This window comes from Myotis brandtii, unplaced genomic scaffold (genome assembly GCF_000412655.1).
Source record: "Myotis brandtii unplaced genomic scaffold, ASM41265v1 scaffold250, whole genome shotgun sequence".
Classification (NCBI taxonomy): Eukaryota; Metazoa; Chordata; class Mammalia; order Chiroptera; family Vespertilionidae; genus Myotis; species Myotis brandtii.
In genome coordinates, this window is record NW_005359478.1 from 1,851,162 (window position 1) to 1,869,161 (window position 18,000).

Here is an 18,000-nt window from a genome sequence, read left to right on the forward strand (position 1 = left end):
GGGAACCCAGGCGGAGCTGGAAGGGGCTGCAGAATCAGAGAAGGAGCAAGACGGGGTTAGGAAAAAGGACGCTGAAACCAAGCGAGTTGCTGGGGAAGAGCAGGAAGAGAGAGATTCCAGCAAAGCCAGAGTGGGCAGAGGAGCTGGAGAGGCCTGGGAGGGAGGACGTTCACTCACCCGAACCAAGTAGGAAACCCCGGGTCCCATGACTTTGTCGTTAGGATGCAGCCAGCCCCGTGTGGGCTTATTGACAAAGCTCCCGTGGCGGGTCCACTCCTCGCCCCCCAGCTGGCCCCCTTCCACCCGAGTCCTGCGCCCGCCGCCTCCACTCAGCTTGTTCATGTCCTGGAGGAGGGGCAGGGGGCCTGAGTCTGGCACGGCTGCCCCGGCGGTCCCCTCCCCATCCTCGGCCACCCGGCCTGGCTCCCCCTTGGGCCCCGGGCGTGCCCCAGCCGGGTTGGCCAGCTTCAGGTTGCTCATCCGGGGGAAGAAGGAGCACAGGGTAGTGGGACTATCGTCCCCAGCCTGAGGTGGCAGGATGGGCCCCAGGGAAGAGGCTGAGGGGGACGGCAGCTCCTCCGGTGGGCTGGACCCTGAGGCCCCCTCCTCCAGCGATGACAGAGACTCATTCCGGAGTGGGTTGTACTTGGGCTTGGGGGGCAGGAGATCCATGGCTGGAGTGAGAGGGAGGCTGCAGCCCAGCCTGGCCCCCCTGCCAGTCAGGGCAAGGGGGCCAGGCAGGGGGCATCCCCAGGCCCTTAGCCTGAGTGGCCCTTTATGGCCCCGGGATCTCAAGGGTCCTGGGAAGGAAGAGGGACAGTGGCTCCAATGCCTCTGGCTCCCCCAGTTCAGACACAAACAGTTTCAAGCCCCATCCCCGCCCAGCGTGGAGCCTCTTCTCTGGCTGAGAGAGGAGCAGGCTGGACCCAGAGCTGCCAGGCTCCTCCCCAAGGGCGGGGACTAAGGGAGAGGCCAATCCCGAAGACAGTGCTGACTCACAGGCTCGGAGGGGCTGAGCCCCCACCACGGCCCCCATCCAGAACTCGTGCAGAGGCAGAGCTACCCTCGCCCACCCCCACCCCCATACAAACAACTAGTATCTGGGGAAGAGTAAAGTGGGGGTGGGAGGGAAGGGGGAGAAGGAAAGGAGGGGAAGAAGAGGAGGTCTGGCTCAGTCCAAACCGGACAAGGGCAGGCCAGAGGGAGCAGGAAGCTGAGGGAGGGTAGGGGGGGAATGAGGGAGGAAACAGAGGCAGCTGGGGTGGAAAAGGGAGGAGATCCCAGAGCTCAGCATTTCCCTTCCTGTTAGATGGAACACAAACCCCCACCCCCACCCCCATCACACAGTGGGGTGGTAGCCCCAGGGAGCCTGGGCCATTAGCACCCTCTGCTAGACAGCTGTGAACAGGAGTAAAGAAACGGGGAGAGGAGCCCTAGCTGGGTGGATATGTTGGTGGAGCATCGTCCCAGTCAGGGCACAGACCCAGGCCAGGCACATACAGGAGACAACCGATCAATGTTTCTCTCTAACATCAATGTTTTTCTCTCTCCCTCCCTTCTTCTCTAAAATCAATAAAAATTTGATGAAATGGGGAAAGGAGCCCGCTGGGGAGCTGAGGTGGTTAGCGCATCGTCCCAATACACATACAAGCAGCAACCAACGAATGCATAAATAGTGGAACAAAAAAACACGATGTCTTCTCTCTCTCTCTCTCTCTCTCTCCACCCCCCTCCTTCCCTCCCTTTCTCTCTCTAAATCAATAAATTTTAAAAAAAGAAAAAAGAAATGGGGAAAGGAAGAAAGTGGTCCCAGAGGATAAAGAGAAAGACCAAGAGGAAGGGCACAGCTGGTGAGGCACCGGGAGAGGAGCTGGAGCCGAGGGCGGGCTGGTGGCACCTACGATGCCAGGAACAGTAGCCCACAGACAAGCACTGTCCTGCCCCCTTTCCACAGGCCTGGTTAGCAAAGCCAGCTGTCCAGGGTAGAAGGGGGGGCAGGGCACTGACTCCAAGGTCAGCTCCCCCCCCTTTTCGGGGATGACTGGTGAGGGCCCATGTGTCCACCAGGGGACACAGTTCTTTCATACCCAGGGCACAGTCTGGCTGGAGGAGGTGGGAGCATGAAAGGGAGACCATGAAGGGATAGAGGGGGCAGAAGACAAACTATGCCAAGTACAGGAGAAAGGAATGCCAAGAGAAGACGGGCCCAGCTGGACACGGGGAACCCATCCCAAACCCACTCTTCCCACCCACAGCTTCCTGCCACAGCTCTGCGTGAGGGGGCCATGGAGGAAGTTGGAAAGTGACCCAAGAGGAAGTAGTAAAATACATATACCCCCTGAGCTCATCTCGGAATTACCTATCCTTAAATTACTTCAACAGATAAAAGTATGCAAATAACCATGTGATGTGCTAAGCTCGTTACCTCCCCCGGCCCTCAGCAGAGGAGAGCTGTCATGGATTCCCCCACTCCGGAAGAGGGATTCTCTCCGTCTGCTTCCCGAGGCTCAGCGCCCGGGCCTCCAGAGCATGAGGAAAGGGTTCTGCCACCACCTCACACACGCAAACACACACCGGGGTGTCTTCATCTTTAGATAAAAGTATGCAAATAACCATGTGATGTGCTAAGCTCGTTACCTCCCCGGCCCTCAGCAGAGGAGAGCTGTCATGGATTCCCCCACTGCGGAAGAGGGATTCTCTCCGTCTGCTTCCCGAGGCTCAGCGCCCGGGCATCCAGAGCATGAGGAAAGGGTTCTGCCACAACCTCACACACGCAAACACACACCGGGGTGTCTTCATCTTTAGAGACGGGCATCCTGCAGAAGCCTGCAGCACCCACAGGCAGCGAGTGACCAACAGGTGTGGGCATTTGGGGGCAAAGTAAGAGGAGGTGGGGCTCCTTCTGCAGAGAAAGCAAGGAGATTGTCCACGGGCGGGCGACTGGGTGTGGGGAGAAGCGGCATGCGCCTTCCCAGCCCAGCGGGGAGGAGGAGGAGGCAAGAGCGGGAAGTAGCAGGAAATGTGGAAAGCCTCAGGAATGTTTCCAGAAAGGAAGGCTGGGCAAGCGGGACCAGAAGGAATGCCCAGACAAGAACTCTGGTTAGGGGGAGGGTCAGGGCCAAAGCAGTGGTGGAGGCTGAGCAGAACCCTTAAAAAAAAATCAAACAGCAAAAAGGTCTCTGCCCCTTACACCCCCCGCCCCCAAGACACCGTTTTCTGATGGTGGAAAACTTTCGCTCCTTTCACAGTCAAATCAGTGCCCTACCCAAACCCCCTGGTACAGGTATGAGACAGAACAGCTGGTCCTGGGATGGGTGGGTCCTGGGGAGGAGAACTCAGGGAGTGGGGCCAGAAGTCTGAGCAAGCCTCCCTCCCCCCGCTCCTGCCAAACCCCAAGTCCAGCCCCCTTCGGGGAGCCACCCTTGGAAGGGGGTTCAGGAAAGGAAAAGGGCTGTCTCTACGCTCACTCCTCAGACCCAGAGGTGTTAACTCTGACTTCCCACCTGGTGGGTGGAGCATGCAGGAAAACTGAGCCCAAAGCCCGAGAGAGAAAAGGAACAGGGAAACATGAGCAGATGGAGTTTCTGGGGTTGAAGGCAAAACTTCTGAGGTTGAGACCTGGGTTCCACAAGGATAAATCTCCCGAGGGAGGGCAGTCCTACGGCCCGTGCTTTGGAGACTTCTAGGAGGCCAGGCTCTGGGCAATCCGACGTGGACTAAGGAAGGGGCGGGGCTCCTAGAAGGGCCGAGCCTCTAGGAAGGCGTGGTTCCGCCAATTCGAAGACGGTGGTGCTTTGGGCAGGGTTCTGCCCTTTCGGGAGAGAGGCTTTTTGGTGGGCAGCTGTGAGCCAGCAGGGAACCGTCGCGCTGAGGCGGAGTTTCGGGGAATCGGAAGGACTAACGTGGAGTTTCGTGGAGTGAGGCTGGAAAGCACGTCTAGGGGTGGGACTTCCAGGAAAGCTGGGCGACAGGGTGGGGTCGGGGACAATAAGTAGAAAACCAGACAGGGTTCAGGGATAAAAAGCCCCCCGAGGCTGGGAGGTGGGACTTCCGGGGAGGGGGTCTTAGGGGGCGGGGCTTATGAATGAAGACCGGAAGTAGGGTCCCGGGAGAGGGGTTCCGGGGTGGAGGAGTGGGTCACCTAAGGAGGAAAAAAAGTTCCCACTCACCAGGGCCTCATGGAGTCTCCGCACCGCACCGCGGGATGATTTGGTTCTGGATCACGCCAGTGCCTCCTTAGGTCGCTGCTCCAACTTTCTCCCCGGGAAGGCCTCCCTGGAGAAACTTTATTACACTCACTTCCGGCCTCGCTAACCCCTGACCCTCTACCCCACCGTCCCTCCTTCACCCGTCCCACTTTCCGGGATCAGCCAATGGCAGTGCGGGAACGCTCACAGAAGCAGTTCTAGCCAATAAGAGGCCTATTTTTTACCTAAGCTCGTCCTTGATAAACGTAACAAGTGCGCTCCAATAAGGACTCGACGAGAAGCAAATGTAAGCCAATAGGAGGCTTGGAGATGGAGTTGTCCCGCCTTACATCGAAGGGACCAATAGGAAGTGCAGGCGGCGTGTTTGAAAGTGAGGCCAAAGTGGGTGGGAGCGCGTGCTGCTGGGAGTTGTTTGGAGGTTGGCGGCGCGGGGCTGACGATCTCAGGCAGAGCGATCATGTCGCACAAACAAATTTACTATTCGGACAAATACGACGATGAGGAGTTCGAGTACCGGTTAGTGCCGGCGTGGGGGCCGTAACGAGGGGGTGAGCTTTGACAAGTGAGGGCACGAGGAGTTAGTAACTAGGACTGAAGAGGCAGAATGGGCGCGTGCGCAGCAGGTTAACGGGACGGGGTGGGGGTGGTTGAGAGCGTAAAGCGCATGCGCGAAGGGTAGGCGACGCGTGTAAAAGTACATAACAGCACGGAATTCCGTGTAAGCCCTCTTGCGGGGGGTGTAGGTGGGCGTGGTGAGTGTTAGCCTGCAGACCACCTTCGCCCTTTGGGGTTCCTGGATCATTGTAAACCGCATTGAGCACGTTGAACTTGCCTTTTTAAGACTGCTTGTATCACGGCAACACCATAAAACACGGAACCCACTGGGAAACAGGGGCAAAGGCGGAGCTCGAATTTCCCTCGCGTCTTCAATGCCCGGGGAGTTACCGAGCGAGTGTCCCTCATTAATTCATGAAAATGGGGCGTGGTTGTCCGGCTTGCATTAGGAGGGGGTCTTCGAGGACCTGGGATGTAATAAAACTGGCCAGGAACATTGAGAAAAGGCTTAACAATGGAACCAGTCGATACCCTTCAAATATTTGAAGGGGATTCGTCTAGGAAACAATCGTGGAGTGTTTATAGATTCTACTAAAGTACAAGGGTGAGAGTATGGTGTCTGCTTCCAGCAAACCTAAAGTAATCTGTGGGAATACAGACGTCAGGAAGAAGGTAGTGATTGGTGTGATATAGATACGTAGGGATTGTGATGGGAGCACATACGACTTGCCACGGACGGTGAGGAAAGGAACCCCTACAGGGTCTGCATTGGATAAACCCTAAATTCACAGTTTCTAGAGTAGGAAATCGGAAGGGGTTCTACAAATGTTGGCATTCCACTAATTGTATTGAGTGTGATACTTAAAACACCTTCCTGGTGTGTACCTTGTCTTCTCAATTGAAGACCGTAAAATGGAAACTTGCTTGTGTTTCTTCTCCAGTCTAGCACGGGGCTCTGGACCCTCTGGCTGGAGAGCTCCCCCGTGCTGACAAATAAATACATTAATCATCTTGATGCCAGGCCCGTGGGAAAAGGCCCAGGCCATGCTGGACCCAGTTAACTTCCTTCTCCTCAGCTGTTTTCTTCTGCACCTGAACTGAGCTAACTGGAACTGCTGGGAACACATGGCAGGGCCAGGGAGGAGAGGTCGCCAGGCCCACCCTTGAAGGTGTAAGGCTTGGCAGTGGTATTTAGGCTTAAGAGAAAAGCTTTGGTGTTTTGGTGGGGGTTTTTGGTTTGGGGTTTTGTTTTTTGTCTGATCAGTTATTGAAGCTAGTCTTTGTGCCAGGGGCTTGTTAGACTGTTAGCTGTTTTCAGACATTTAGACTAGAACAGATTCTTTAGGGAAAAAATCTGTTACTAGTACATTTTCATTTAGCATGAGAAAGTCTATCTGGGTTAGCCCAATTCAAGTTAGAGTAATAATTTCTTGGCCATGAAAAGAGACTTATCCTTGGTTAGGAAAGCATGAAGTTTCCCAAAAGAAGTCTCATGGCACAACCCTTCAGAGTTAGGAAAATGAAATGAAGAATAGACTTTAAAGGCTTCGGCGTTGACATTATTTCATCCTTTGTGCTGGCTCTTCCACGTAGCACTACATATTAGGCCTTTCTTCTTCACAAGAATCACTTCTCTTCCGTACCAATCCTGTTCAAAACCGCCTTCAATTATTAATACCCTGTGTACTGTGGGGCCCCCATTGTATTGTTTTAGAATCATCAACTAGAAGACTGAGCTCCAGGAAGGCAGTGTATCAACAGCGCCTGAAATTTAGGTGCTCATTCATTTTGAGTTATTAGTACTTTTAAATATACTTTTGTGAGGATTCACATAAGTTGGCCTTTATTTCTAGCTGCCTGTATCCCACAATAAGATTAACTCCCTGCCATCAGAAACTGGTTTCTCTTTTCTTTTGTCTCTTGGCTTTGTATGCAGGCACTTGCCTAACAGACTGTACCCAGTACTGACAAATTTCCTACCTTCCCATGTTTCTGTTTACAGGCATGTCATGTTGCCCAAGGACATAGCCAAGCTGGTCCCTAAAACCCATTTGATGTCTGAATCTGAATGGAGGAATCTTGGTGTTCAGCAGAGTCAGGGATGGGTCCATTATATGATCCATGAACCAGGTCAGTGCAATGGCTGAAAGAACCATATAGGGCTGTTTCACTGAGGAAATGATGGTCACATAACCCAACGAAATAAGGGGAAGGTGGGGGTGGTTCGCTGGTTTCTTACCCCACCCGTCATCTAGAAAAATTGGACCAAAAATAGAGTGAAATATATGGGAAGTTCAGAGACCAGCTGTTACTGAAAAACCGTTAGTGCCTAATTCACTCTCTTTTTAAGGCCACATAATACTCTGGGAGAGATTATGGTCCCTACTTCATTGTCCATCAGAAAGAATTCTTGGATGTGTTCCAAATAAGCCAAGGAAAGTATATTTCCTGATAAGACACCAGACACCAAGCTGTCAAGCAAAACTAATAAAGGACACCCTGGGGCTTCACAAACATAGCAAAAAAAACTGATATTAACAAATCTAAGCTTGGCAGACAGGCCAGGTTTATGGGTCTGCTTCTAAAGCCATATGCTTAAATAAATCTTAATTTACTTATCAAGGTCCGAGTGGGGGATAGCTGGGAAATGGGAGTGGGGTACCCTATAGATTGTGCGTAGAATGGTGTTCGTTTGTCTCTTAGATTTCACTCACTCTTTCAGAACCTCACATCTTGCTGTTCCGGAGGCCGCTGCCCAAGAAGCCAAAGTAATGAAGCTGGCGAGCCACTTTCCAGCCTCTAGCTTTACTCAGCTGTCCTCACTTGCTAACAGCTTTCTGATAACATGTTGCCTTCTTGTTTCTCACTTTGCTATTTAAAGGATGTTTAAAATACACTGTTTGAAATATGCTGGTGACTGCTTTGCTTCTTAAGCAGAGCAGAGCCAACAGCAGCACTGCCAGCCGAGGAGTGCTCTGTGGACTGCAGCCTCAGCTGTGTGACCCCTGAAGCCATGATGAGTTCTGTGTCCAGCAGAACACACGTGGCAGATGGAGGAAACATCTGAGAATGAGACCATGGCTGTAACAGGGATTGTGTGAATTTGCTGTTTTGTTTTGTTTTCCTGCCAGGTGTATGTATGGGAATTTGTGTTTCAATGTATTGGAAACTTTCCATTTTATTCAAGAACTCTATTTCATGTTAAAAGTCTTGATTAAAGAGGAATTTTTTTTATAATCTAATTCTCTGCTTGTAAAGGTTTTTCCCCCTCTCAGGGTGAGCATCACATTCAATATATGGTTCTAATTATACGCCCTTCACTTAGATAATGAAGCTCAGCTTTGCTGATAATGAGGTTTATTTCACCAGTCAGGTAACTGGTCTTTAATCTTAAAAGCTGACATGCTGTCAAACATGGCTGAAATATATTTTGATCTAACTACTGGCCAAAGGTAGAGGTTATATAGGGATAACATCATCTCATCAAAACAAGTGAACTGTTTCCCACAGTCAGGGATGCTGCCTTTAATATAGTCCCAGTATTTGAAGGGCACACGAGGTTAAGGGGGGAGGCCATCAGCCAGGGGCTGGTAGTGTGCTCCGTTCCTGCCTGGCCTAAGGCTCCGGCACACCTATGGCCTCTTCACTGCACATTGGTTGGGAGTTTTCAGTAGTTCTCATTTTGGCTGAGCATTGGGATCCTCGGAGTAGCTTTAAAAGTACTGATTTGTAAGTCATTCCTAAAGGTGTTGACTTAATTGGCCGGGAGTGTGGCCTGGATGTGGGGATTTCAAGCATTCCTATGCAGGTAGATACAGCACTAACTTGAGAAAACAGGAAACTAGCTGTTCAAGAAAACACTTCACTAAATCATAGCTTACCCTCTACTTTTAAAAATAACAGTAGTGCTAAGTAAGGGAGATTAATCTACCACCTTTCCCTGTCTTCTATCCGTTTGTTCCAAGAGCAGTACAAGTGTAGTTCCTGGACCGGAAGCATCAATATCATCTAGAAACTCATTAGAAATGTATATTCTTGGGCTCCACCCTAGACTTAACTGAATCAGAAACAACGTGGTTGGACCCAGCAACATTTTAACAAGCTTTCCAGGTGATTCTGGTGCATGCTTAGCTTGAGAAGCCACTGATAAAGGATTGGACCAGAGGTGATGTTTGAATGGGTGTGTGTGTTTTGTTTTGTTTTTTTGGGGGGGGGGGGTTACCTCCAAAATATCACCTTTATTAATCATCAAGATAATAAAGCACGTGGCTTATGTCATTAGGCAAGTAGGGTTTTATTTTTTTAGAGCTTGAGAAAGAAAGGTCTAGAAGCTTGGTTCTACCATTCACTTTATTTTGTGTGTTTTGTGTGGCATCCCTTCACCTTTCTGAGCCTGTTGCCCATCTGTAACGCAGACATCATATCTATCTATCTTAAAGGGTTTTTAGGAGTCATATGAGGCCGACCAGGTGTGGTTCAGCAGTCTTCCAAATGATGAATGGGTTCTAAACCTTTACTACAAAAAAAGTCCACAGACCAGTAGCATCATCATGACTGAGAACTTGTTAAATACAGATCTCAGGCCCCACCCAAGATCCCCAGATGAATAGTAAGAACATTAAGGTTTGATGGGCACTTTTAGACCACAGGCAATTGAATGAGAGTAAGGAGAGTAGTACAAAGTGGGCACGTGGCACTCCCCCTAGGCGCTGCCATCACTTGCACTTGCAAAGCAGTTAACAGGTGATGGATGCTTAAACTAAGCACATCTGGAGCAAGGTGGGGCAAAGCTCTGTCCTGTCAATGAGGCTTAAATAATTAGCTTTACTGTTCATATCAGAGACAAATGAAAGTCTACACACTCAAAGCTCACCTCCAAGATCTCCCTACCTCACAGGCAATGCTGACAATTATTGGTGTCCCTCCATCTGCTATAATAAATCCCTTCAGACACCAGTAGCAACTCCTGACCCCTTGGCCAATAACAGGGTTATGGCTAATGAAAACAGCCGTGCACGCGAGAATCTGAATACAAAACAAAGGTTAAAGTCAAGCCTCCCTTTATTTCTAACAGCAGAAAGCACCCCAAAATCCTTAGAGCGTCTCCAACCACCGCTCCTTTCGCGCCCCAGCTCTCCTGCCAGGCCCCTCCTCCTCGTCCGCACCACCAACCCCTGAGCCCGGCCTCCACATTTCCGGGCAAAGGGTAACCACGTGGTTGTCGCTAATGACAACCCGGCACTGCTCCCGCCCGCTGGCTAAGGCTCGCGAGTGACAGTCGACTTCACCAATGAACACGTGAAGGTAGTCTGAGCGACAGCCCAAATAACCAATGAATATGCGGTAAGTGTGGCTCTGAGGTGGGACTGTGAGTACGGAAGCTGTCCTGGGACAAGAGGAAAGGAGAGAGGGAAAGACCTGGTGAAGGGGCTGAAGCAGGTGAGAACCTGAGAGAACTCAGTTGTCAGGAGAGTGGTGGGAAGAGGTGGGATTCGGGCTAGAAAGGGTGCGGAAGCCTGCAGAAGAAGGCGGCTGAGTTCTGGTCTGGGTGGAGGAAGGGAACGTATTTAAAGGGCCCAAGTCCCAGGAGCAGGTAGACATTTAAAGGGACAGGTGCCCCAAAGAGAAGAGACATTTAAAGGTGTAGTTGCCCAAGACAGAGCAGACCCGAGGAGCCGAGCTCGGCGGACACTAGACCTTTTAAAGTGGTAGCTGGAACAGGACATTTTAAGACTAGAGCCAAGCTTAGAAAACATTTAAAAGAGGCATGGGCTGGATTTTGAGAACATGTTTACTAAAGAGGCAGGGATAAAGGCGTCAGTTGTCAAGGGCCTGGTGAGGAAGACCATGCCCTCCTGCTCTCCCCCATTTTCCTTTCTGGCTCCTCCAGGTTGCCTCGACCCCGGACCCCCTGTTCCCAGGCTATGGCCCCCAGTGCCCTTTAGATCTGGCGGGACTCCCGTGCTTGCGCCCCCTATTTGGGGGTCTGGGTGGCTACCGGAGGGCCTTGCAGAGGGGCAGAGAAGGCAGGACCATGGCATCTAGGGCCTCTGCCCCTCCCCCAGGGCGCAGCGTGACGGCGGGCATCATCATTGTTGGAGATGAGATCCTCAAGGTGTGTCTGGGACAGAAGAGGGGGGAGGGCGGGGCGTTCTCCTGTCCTTAAGAGTCTGCTCCACATTGTGTTGAAGGAGGGTGAACCAGGGTGGGGGTCCCCTTGCTGCCCCAGGATTCTGGGGTGAGTCCAGAGTGGTGGAGGAAAAGTGACCCTCATTCTGTTATTCCGTTGAAAAGCTTACAGCAATGTTTCTACAGTTTGCCAGGCAGTATGGTATGGGGATGAGGGGCTCTACAGAAATGACAAGGAGTCAGCATGCGAAGGAGGTATAGGTGCATGTATTACTTAAAAGTTAAATCCAACCTAATTGAGGAATGATCCAAGGCACGCAGCAGAGTGGGTGGGATAGAAGGAAAGTACCAGAAGAGAGAGATCCCTTCTGAATAATCAGGGAAGTCATGGTAGGCATCAGTTTTATAATAGTAATAGTGATCCTTATTTTTTTAATGCTTACTAGGACCTGGCAGTGAGATTATTACATCATATATATGATTTTACTAATCCTCACAACAACCCCATGACATTGGTACTTTTATATGTGTGTGTGTGTATATATATATGTGTGTGTATATATATATATACACACACACACACATATAAAAGAGAGAGAGATAGAAACATCAATGATGAGAGAGAATCACCGACCAGCTGCCTCCTGCATACCCCCTATGGGGACTGAGCCCGCAACCCGGGCATGTGCCCTTGACCAGAATCAAACCCAGGCCCCCTGAGTCCACAGGCCAATGCTCTATCCACTAAGCCAAACCAGCCAGGGCTATAAGTCTTAATTAATATATTATGAGACTAAGGCTCAGAGAGGTTGAGAAACTTGCCCCAAGTAACACAGCTAGGAAGCGCTAGATGGACTTGATTCTCACTCCAGAGCAACCACTTAACCACTAACCTCTGGAGAACAATAGTGGAGATGGGGCTGGGCAAGAAGATTGTATATATACCATAGACAGCCTCAAATATTCTGCAAAAGAATTTGAACTTTATTCTGTATATGGTTGGAAACAACAAATGGCTTCTAAGTCCAAGAGTGATGCAATCACAGTAACACATTAGGAAGGGTATTCAGGAGGCACCAGGCAGAGCCCTGCGGCTGGAGCTGGGAGCCTGGCCAGGAGGCTGTTGCAACTATTCAGGTGAAAGGTGCCAAAGACCTGCTTGGTGGCAGTTGGGACAGAGAGAAGAGAGCAGATGGGGACGTATTTCAGAAGTGGAGCTGACAGCAGAAAGGGCCTGACTGGCTGTGGACAGTGTCTGGGGATGCCAATAACAGCCAGGGCTAGGGTAAAGATGCCCAGTAAGCATTTGACGCCAGGGGACTGAGACTGTCCGGGTTGGTGAGGAAGTAGAGAAGTTGTCACATGGGATGGATCACCGAATTCATCAACCTGGATGAGGTCAAGGTCACAGTGCAGAGAAGGAGGCCCCAGATATATCACATCATCCCTGACTCCATTCACATGGATCAGGGGTCCTCAAACTACGGCCCGCGAGCCACATGCAAATACAAATATTGTATTTGTTCCCATTTTGTTTTTTTACTTCAAAATAAGATATGTGCAGTGTGCATAGGAATTTGTTCATAGTTTTTTTTTTAAACTATAGTCCGGCCCTCCAACGGTCTGAGGGACAGTGAACTGGCCCCCTGTTTAAAAAGTTTGAGGACCCCTGACATGGATCGTCTCGCTCTGGTGCTCAGTCCAGAATTCTTGGCAGCCTGAGGTGGCATCCCCCGGAGAGCAGAGTGCCCCACCATCACGCAGATGCGGCTTCCATCCCTGCCCCCTTTGTCCTTCCTCCCACAGCACTGACGCTCATCTTCCCCATCTCCAATCTCCCAGGGACACACTCAGGACACCAACACCTACTTCCTGTGCCGGACACTGCGCTCCCTGGGGGTCCAGGTGTGCCGAGTCTCTGTCGTCCCCGATGAGGTAGCCACCATCGCTGCCGAGATTACCTCTTTCTCCAGCCGCTTCACTCATGTCCTCACGGCGGGGGGCATCGGTCCCACTCATGATGATGTGACCTTTGAGGCAGTAGCACAGGCCTTTGGGGATGAGCTCAAGCCACACCCTGAGCTGCAGGCCGCCATCCAGGCCCTAGGCAAGCAGGGCTGGGAGAAGCTGTCACTGGTGCCCTCCTCTGCCCGCCTGCATTACGGCACAGACCCTCACACCGGCCGCCCCTTCAAATTCCCACTGGTCTCGGTCCGCAATGTCTACCTCTTCCCGGGCATTCCAGAGCTGCTGCGGCGGGTGCTGGAGGGGCTGAAGGGACTGTTTCAAAACACAGCTGTTCAGTTCCACCTGCGGGAGCTGTATGTGGCCGCTGACGAGGCCTCCATCGCCCCCGTCCTGGCTGAGGCCCAGGCCCACTTTGGACACAGGCTTGGCCTGGGTTCCTACCCTGACTGGGGAAGCAACTACTATCAGGTGAAGGTGACACTGGACTCACAGGAAGAAGGGCCGCTGGAGGAATGCCTGGCCTACCTGACCGCACGTCTTCCTCGGGGATCGCTGGTTCCCTACGTACCCAACGCCATGGAGCAGGCCAGTGAGGCTGTATACAAACTCGCCAAGTCAGGTAGGGGCTTCCGGGGGGGGGAGGGGGGGGCAGAGGTACCAACCCACAGGTGCCACCCTAGGTCTAGGAGAAGGTAGAAGATGACGACAATTGATTCATTCATTCTCCCGATAAATTTTTTAAAATATATTTTATTGATTCTTTACAGAGAGGAAGGGAGAGGGATAGAGAGTTAGAAACATCGATCAGCTGCCTCCTGCACATCCCCCACTGGGGATGTGCCCGCAACCAAGGTACATGCCCTCGACCGGAATCGAACCTGGGACCTTTCAGTCCGCAGGCCGACGTTCTATCCACTGAGCCAAACGGTTAGGGCTCTCCCGATAAATATTGAGTATCCACTGGGTGTTGGGGAGATAGCTCAATAGGACAGATGTACAAATACTGAGTACCCACCTTCACCAGCACTGTGCTGGGTGTTGGGGAGATAGCTCAATAGGACAGATGTACACCCACTCCATGGACAAGTAGTGTAATAGGAAAGGTAAACTTCGAACAGATAATGATGCATGAGACGTCAGTGTGAGGGGGCGGCACAGCCAGGAGCTCGGCCTTGCTCTGGGGTCAGAGAAGGCTTCTCTGGGCGAGTGATGTAGAAGCTGCATGATGGAGCCTTTGGCCAGACCAGGAGTGGGGCCCACAGTGTGAGAGGCACAGAGGAAGCAGCAGGGGGTTTAGGAGAAGGGAAAGACACCAGGACCCTGGAGGGGGAGACACTGAGAGCAGAAGCGGCTGAATGGCGGGCGGGAAGGGAGCAGACTCCGCCGGCCTCGTAGACAGCATGAAGGAATCTGGACTTTATCCTAGAAAATACTGAAGGGTTTTAAGCAACAGCATCATGGCTGCATGTGTCACATGGGATTGGTGATGGCCTCTTCCCTACCTGCCTGGCAGGGTCCTCTCTAGGGAAAAAGGTGGCAAGTGCCCTGCAGACCATTGAGACCGCCCTGGCTCGGTACAGGCTCACCCAGCTCTGCGTGGGCTTCAACGGGGGCAAGGACTGCACTGCCCTCCTGCACCTCGTCCATGCAGCTGTGCAGAGGTGAGCCTCTCTGCTGGAGACGAGGCCCCGAGACACCGAGATACCTGATCCGCCCCGTTTTCTGGTCCCCCGTCCTAGGAAGCAGAAGGGAAAAGTGGCGTCTGGGTGGCGTTTGGGTGGGAGTTAGTCCTAGGGACTGCTCAGTTCCATTCCCCCACCCTATTTATTGAGCATCTGACACATGCCTGGCCCTGCATGTGGAAGGTCCTGGTCCTGTGGAGGAGGTGAGATTTGCCCACCTGAAACAGCGATGTGTGCTCCAGGTTTGAGAGGTGAGAGATCAGAGTGGGCTTCCTGGAGGAAGTAGGTTGCGATGGATGGGAAAGCCAAGGAAAGGGTGTGCATCCCAGGAGCCAAGGAGAACAGTGCAAGCTCCCTGGAGAGCATCCCCCTGCCCGTGCCGGCCAGCCTGTGGTTTTCTCCCCCTCCCCCCCTAGGCAATGCCCTGGCACTCAAGAGCCCCTCCAGATCCTGTATATCCGCAGCATCTCCCCTTTCCCTGAGCTGGAGCAGTTTCTACAGGACACCATCAAGAGGTACTAGGGGCCTGAAGGTTTGGGCTTGAAGAGGGGTTTGGAGAAGCCCATTTGTGACCCCCCGGCCCTCTTCCTTCCTCAGGTACAATCTGCGGGTGCTGGAGGCTGAGGGCGAGATGAAGAAGGCCCTGAGCCAGCTGCGGGCACAGCACCCCCAGCTGGAGGCTGCCCTGATGGGCACCCGCCGCACGGACCCCTCCTCCTGCAGCCTCTGTCCCTTCAGCCCCACCGACCCAGGCTGGCCCTCGTTCATGCGCATCAACCCGCTGCTGGTAATGCAGAGGGAGGCCTGACTGCCGTCAGTCCACGCCCCCTGTCAGTCATTGCACCCTGGCTTCCTGAGGTAGGGACATGGGAGCCTGGGGCTTGGAGGAAGGGGCCCCGTCATCCAAAGAAGGCTGTGCTGTTTGTTCATTCCGCCTTTGGACCACTGTTTACCGAGCACTCATTCGGTGGCAGGCACTGTGCTTTTGGCTATGGACGGAACAACTTAGACCCGTGCTGTCCACTATGGTAACCGTTAGCCATTTACTTACACTCAAAGCATAAAGTACAAATGACTGAACTGCACAGCTTAAAAGGATGGATTTCGGTGGCGTGTGAATTATATCTCAGTTTCAAAAATTAAACACAATTCAAAAGTAGTTCATCAGTTGCACCAGCCACAGTTGAAGTGCCCACCACTCTTAGCACAGCAAGAGAACATTTCATCGTCCCAGAAAGTTCTGCTGGACAGCTGGCTGACACAGACAGAGCCCTTCCTGTCCTCCGGAGCTGACCTGCCAGGGGAGGGTGGGTTGGGAGTGGAGAGGGACAGGATGAAGGCCTCTCTTTCTCATTGCTTGGCCTACACAGTGTGAGGTGTACCAGCCAATCAGATAGCAGGCCCCCCGAGGCCAAGGGAGCAGACGAACCCTGAGAGGGCCCCTTCCCAGGCAGCAGAGGGTGGAGTGGGAGAGGGCAGTGTTTGTGACCCTTCTCCGACTCTGACCTCCCAGGACTGGACCTACAGAGACATCTGGGACTTCCTGCGTCAGCTGTTCGTCCCCTACTGTATCCTGTATGACCGAGGGTAAGGGTATGGGAAGAGAACGGGTGTGGGGAAACATGTAGGTGCTGAGATAGATAGGGAGAGCCACCTCACCACACGTCCGCCCTCTGTTCTCCCGCCTCCAGCTACACGTCGCTGGGGAGCCGGGAGAACACAGTGCAGAACCCAGCCCTGAAGTACCTGGGCCCGGGAGGACAGCCCACCTACCGGCCGGCCTACCTACTTGAGAATGAAGACGAAGAACGGAACTCGCGCCTGTGACCGCCACGCCTGCCCACTCCAGAAGAGAAAGAAGGAGGCCGCCCTGGGGTGTCACCTCAATAAACAGTGCCTCTCCTCTCACGTGCCTGTGTCTTCCTGCTCCCACGGGGATGGGGAAGGCAGAGTGGGCCAGGCCCCTGAGGGGCTGGGAAGGAGCTCTCGTGGGTGATCCTGACTGAATGCCAACCACCAGGGGGCAGAAGCAGGGAGTTGTGCCAACCACGGGGGGTACCAGCAACCAGGCAGGGCACCCAAGGTTTCTAGGCTCAGGCTGGAGGGAGGGAAGCGGAGCTGGCCTGGCTGTGGAGGATGAAAGACGGAGTGGCCAGATCCTCCTCCTCCTAACCCCACCCTCCTTCATGAGGGCTGACTCAGCCCATTCTCAGGCCCAGAACCTTCCCTGTGTCAGACCCTGGGGCCTTTGTCCCTGTAGTCATGAGCCTGGGGGGGAGGAGGGGGGACAGTGTTGATAAAAGGTACCAGGGGCAGCTCCCACACCCTTCCTCAGAGCTGCTGCCCACATGCAGGCCCGGACACAGCCCCTAGCCCAGGCCCTACCTTTCTCCCTCAGAGGGGCCCTGCCAGACGCTGGGCTCCGGGCGCCTGTTGTAAAGATGGGCACCAGGTGGGAGGGCCTGCAGCGCACCCTGAGGGAGGTCCTCTACGTCCTCCTCTGCTGCTGGTGTGTCAAGGAGCTGCTGGATTAATGGCAGCAGGAAGCTGGCCTCGTGCAGGTGAGCAAGGCAGGACAAGCAGACAGGAGGCAAGGCTGCTGCTGCTGCTGTGGCAGAGACTGTCTCCCAGCTTTCTATTCTCTTTAGTGCCCAGCTCTACCCCCACCAAGACTCCCGGGCCGGCTGCATTGACCAAGGATGTGCCACAAACAAGGAGTGAAGTGTGGACCCCGCTTTGGGTCGGTGCCGTCTGTCTCAGACCTGCCTCATCTCTGGGCCTCCACTTCCAGCCCCCACCTCTGGTGGAGCCCTGGTGCGCGGGACCTTGGCCTGCTGGCTAGGACCCTAACAAGCCTGCAGCAGGACCTGGCACTTCTCCAAGCCTGGCACAGCGAGCCCACCAGCCCAGATGGTTGATCTCACTGTATCCTCTTAGTGCCAGGAAGGGGCTGCCCGCTAATATCTCTGTTTGAGAACCCCTGCTCTATAGATATAATAAATAGGCCTTGTGGCTAAAAGTTCTCCATGTCAGAAAAAGTCCGCACTGCAAGGGACTTGGAGCAGGGAGGGAAGGAGGTGGTTCTAGATCAGCGGTTCTCAACCTGTGGGTCGCGACCCCTTTGGGGGTCGAACGACCCTTTCACAGGGGTCGCCTAAGACCATCGGAAAACACATATATAATTGCATATTGTTTTTGTGATTAATCACTATGCTTTAATTATGTTCAATTTGTAACAATGAAAATACATCCTGCATATCAGATATTTACATTACGATTGGGGGTCACCACAACGTGAGGAACTGTATTAAAGGGTTGCGGCCTTAGGAAGGTTGAGAACCACTGACCTAGAGGGTTGGTGGGGGAGGGGTAAAGGGAATAAAGTGCCAAAATAGGGCGGGATGGGTAAGATCTCACCTGCCCCTCTGCGCCCTGGGACCCTCTCAGGCCACAGGACA

At 53.0% G+C, this 18,000-nt stretch overlaps 4 protein-coding genes across 12 annotated transcripts in view; 3 read left to right on the forward strand and 1 right to left on the reverse strand.

Annotated features, from left to right (window-relative positions):
* Positions 1 to 4,399, reverse strand: part of SHC1 (SHC (Src homology 2 domain containing) transforming protein 1) — an 11,024-nt gene extending 6,625 nt beyond the window's left edge. For 2 of the 7 annotated variants that reach the window (XM_014540802.1, XM_014540800.1), the window contains exons 1-2: positions 4,170 to 4,399; positions 178 to 345 (exon numbers count right to left, since the gene is read on the reverse strand). In XM_014540802.1, the coding sequence (XP_014396288.1) occupies positions 178 to 342 (165 nt within the window). In that variant the 5' untranslated portion in view covers positions 343 to 345; positions 4,170 to 4,399. Of the gene's footprint in view, positions 1 to 177; positions 1,530 to 3,618; positions 3,961 to 4,169 lie in introns of those variants that run through there. The other 5 variants (XM_014540799.1, XM_014540801.1, XM_014540798.1 and 2 more) reach the window with 5 other exon arrangements.
* A 180-nt stretch (positions 4,400 to 4,579) lies between these two features.
* CKS1B (CDC28 protein kinase regulatory subunit 1B) lies at positions 4,580 to 8,005 on the forward strand. The gene is made up of 3 exons (XM_005867507.2): positions 4,580 to 4,724; positions 6,766 to 6,893; positions 7,486 to 8,005. The coding sequence occupies exons 1-3, from the start codon at positions 4,666 to 4,668 to the stop codon at positions 7,533 to 7,535; spliced, it is 237 nt and encodes a 78-aa protein (XP_005867569.1). The 5' UTR covers positions 4,580 to 4,665; the 3' UTR covers positions 7,536 to 8,005.
* A 2,113-nt stretch (positions 8,006 to 10,118) lies between these two features.
* Positions 10,119 to 16,450, forward strand: FLAD1 (flavin adenine dinucleotide synthetase 1). 2 transcript variants are annotated; one of them, XM_005867509.2, is made up of 8 exons: positions 10,119 to 10,202; positions 10,654 to 10,878; positions 12,735 to 13,479; positions 14,374 to 14,521; positions 14,959 to 15,057; positions 15,140 to 15,329; positions 16,056 to 16,129; positions 16,234 to 16,450. In XM_005867509.2, the coding sequence occupies exons 2-8, from the start codon at positions 10,798 to 10,800 to the stop codon at positions 16,367 to 16,369; spliced, it is 1,473 nt and encodes a 490-aa protein (XP_005867571.1). In that variant the 5' UTR covers positions 10,119 to 10,202; positions 10,654 to 10,797; the 3' UTR covers positions 16,370 to 16,450. The 2 variants fall into 2 exon arrangements, 1 of the variants encoding a protein (XP_005867571.1); XR_001362373.1 differs by lacking the exon at positions 16,234 to 16,450 and having other exon boundaries at positions 10,143 to 10,202; positions 15,140 to 15,400.
* Positions 16,451 to 16,544: 94 nt separating this feature from the next.
* Positions 16,545 to 17,564, forward strand: LENEP (lens epithelial protein). Of its 2 annotated transcripts, none has more exons than XM_005867508.2 (2): positions 16,545 to 17,103; positions 17,191 to 17,564. In XM_005867508.2, the coding sequence occupies exon 1, from the start codon at positions 16,891 to 16,893 to the stop codon at positions 17,074 to 17,076; it is 186 nt and encodes a 61-aa protein (XP_005867570.1). In that variant the 5' UTR covers positions 16,545 to 16,890; the 3' UTR covers positions 17,077 to 17,103; positions 17,191 to 17,564. The 2 variants fall into 2 exon arrangements, with proteins under 2 accessions (XP_005867570.1, XP_014396293.1); XM_014540807.1 differs by having other exon boundaries at positions 17,198 to 17,564.
* Positions 17,565 to 18,000: the final 436 nt, after the last annotated feature.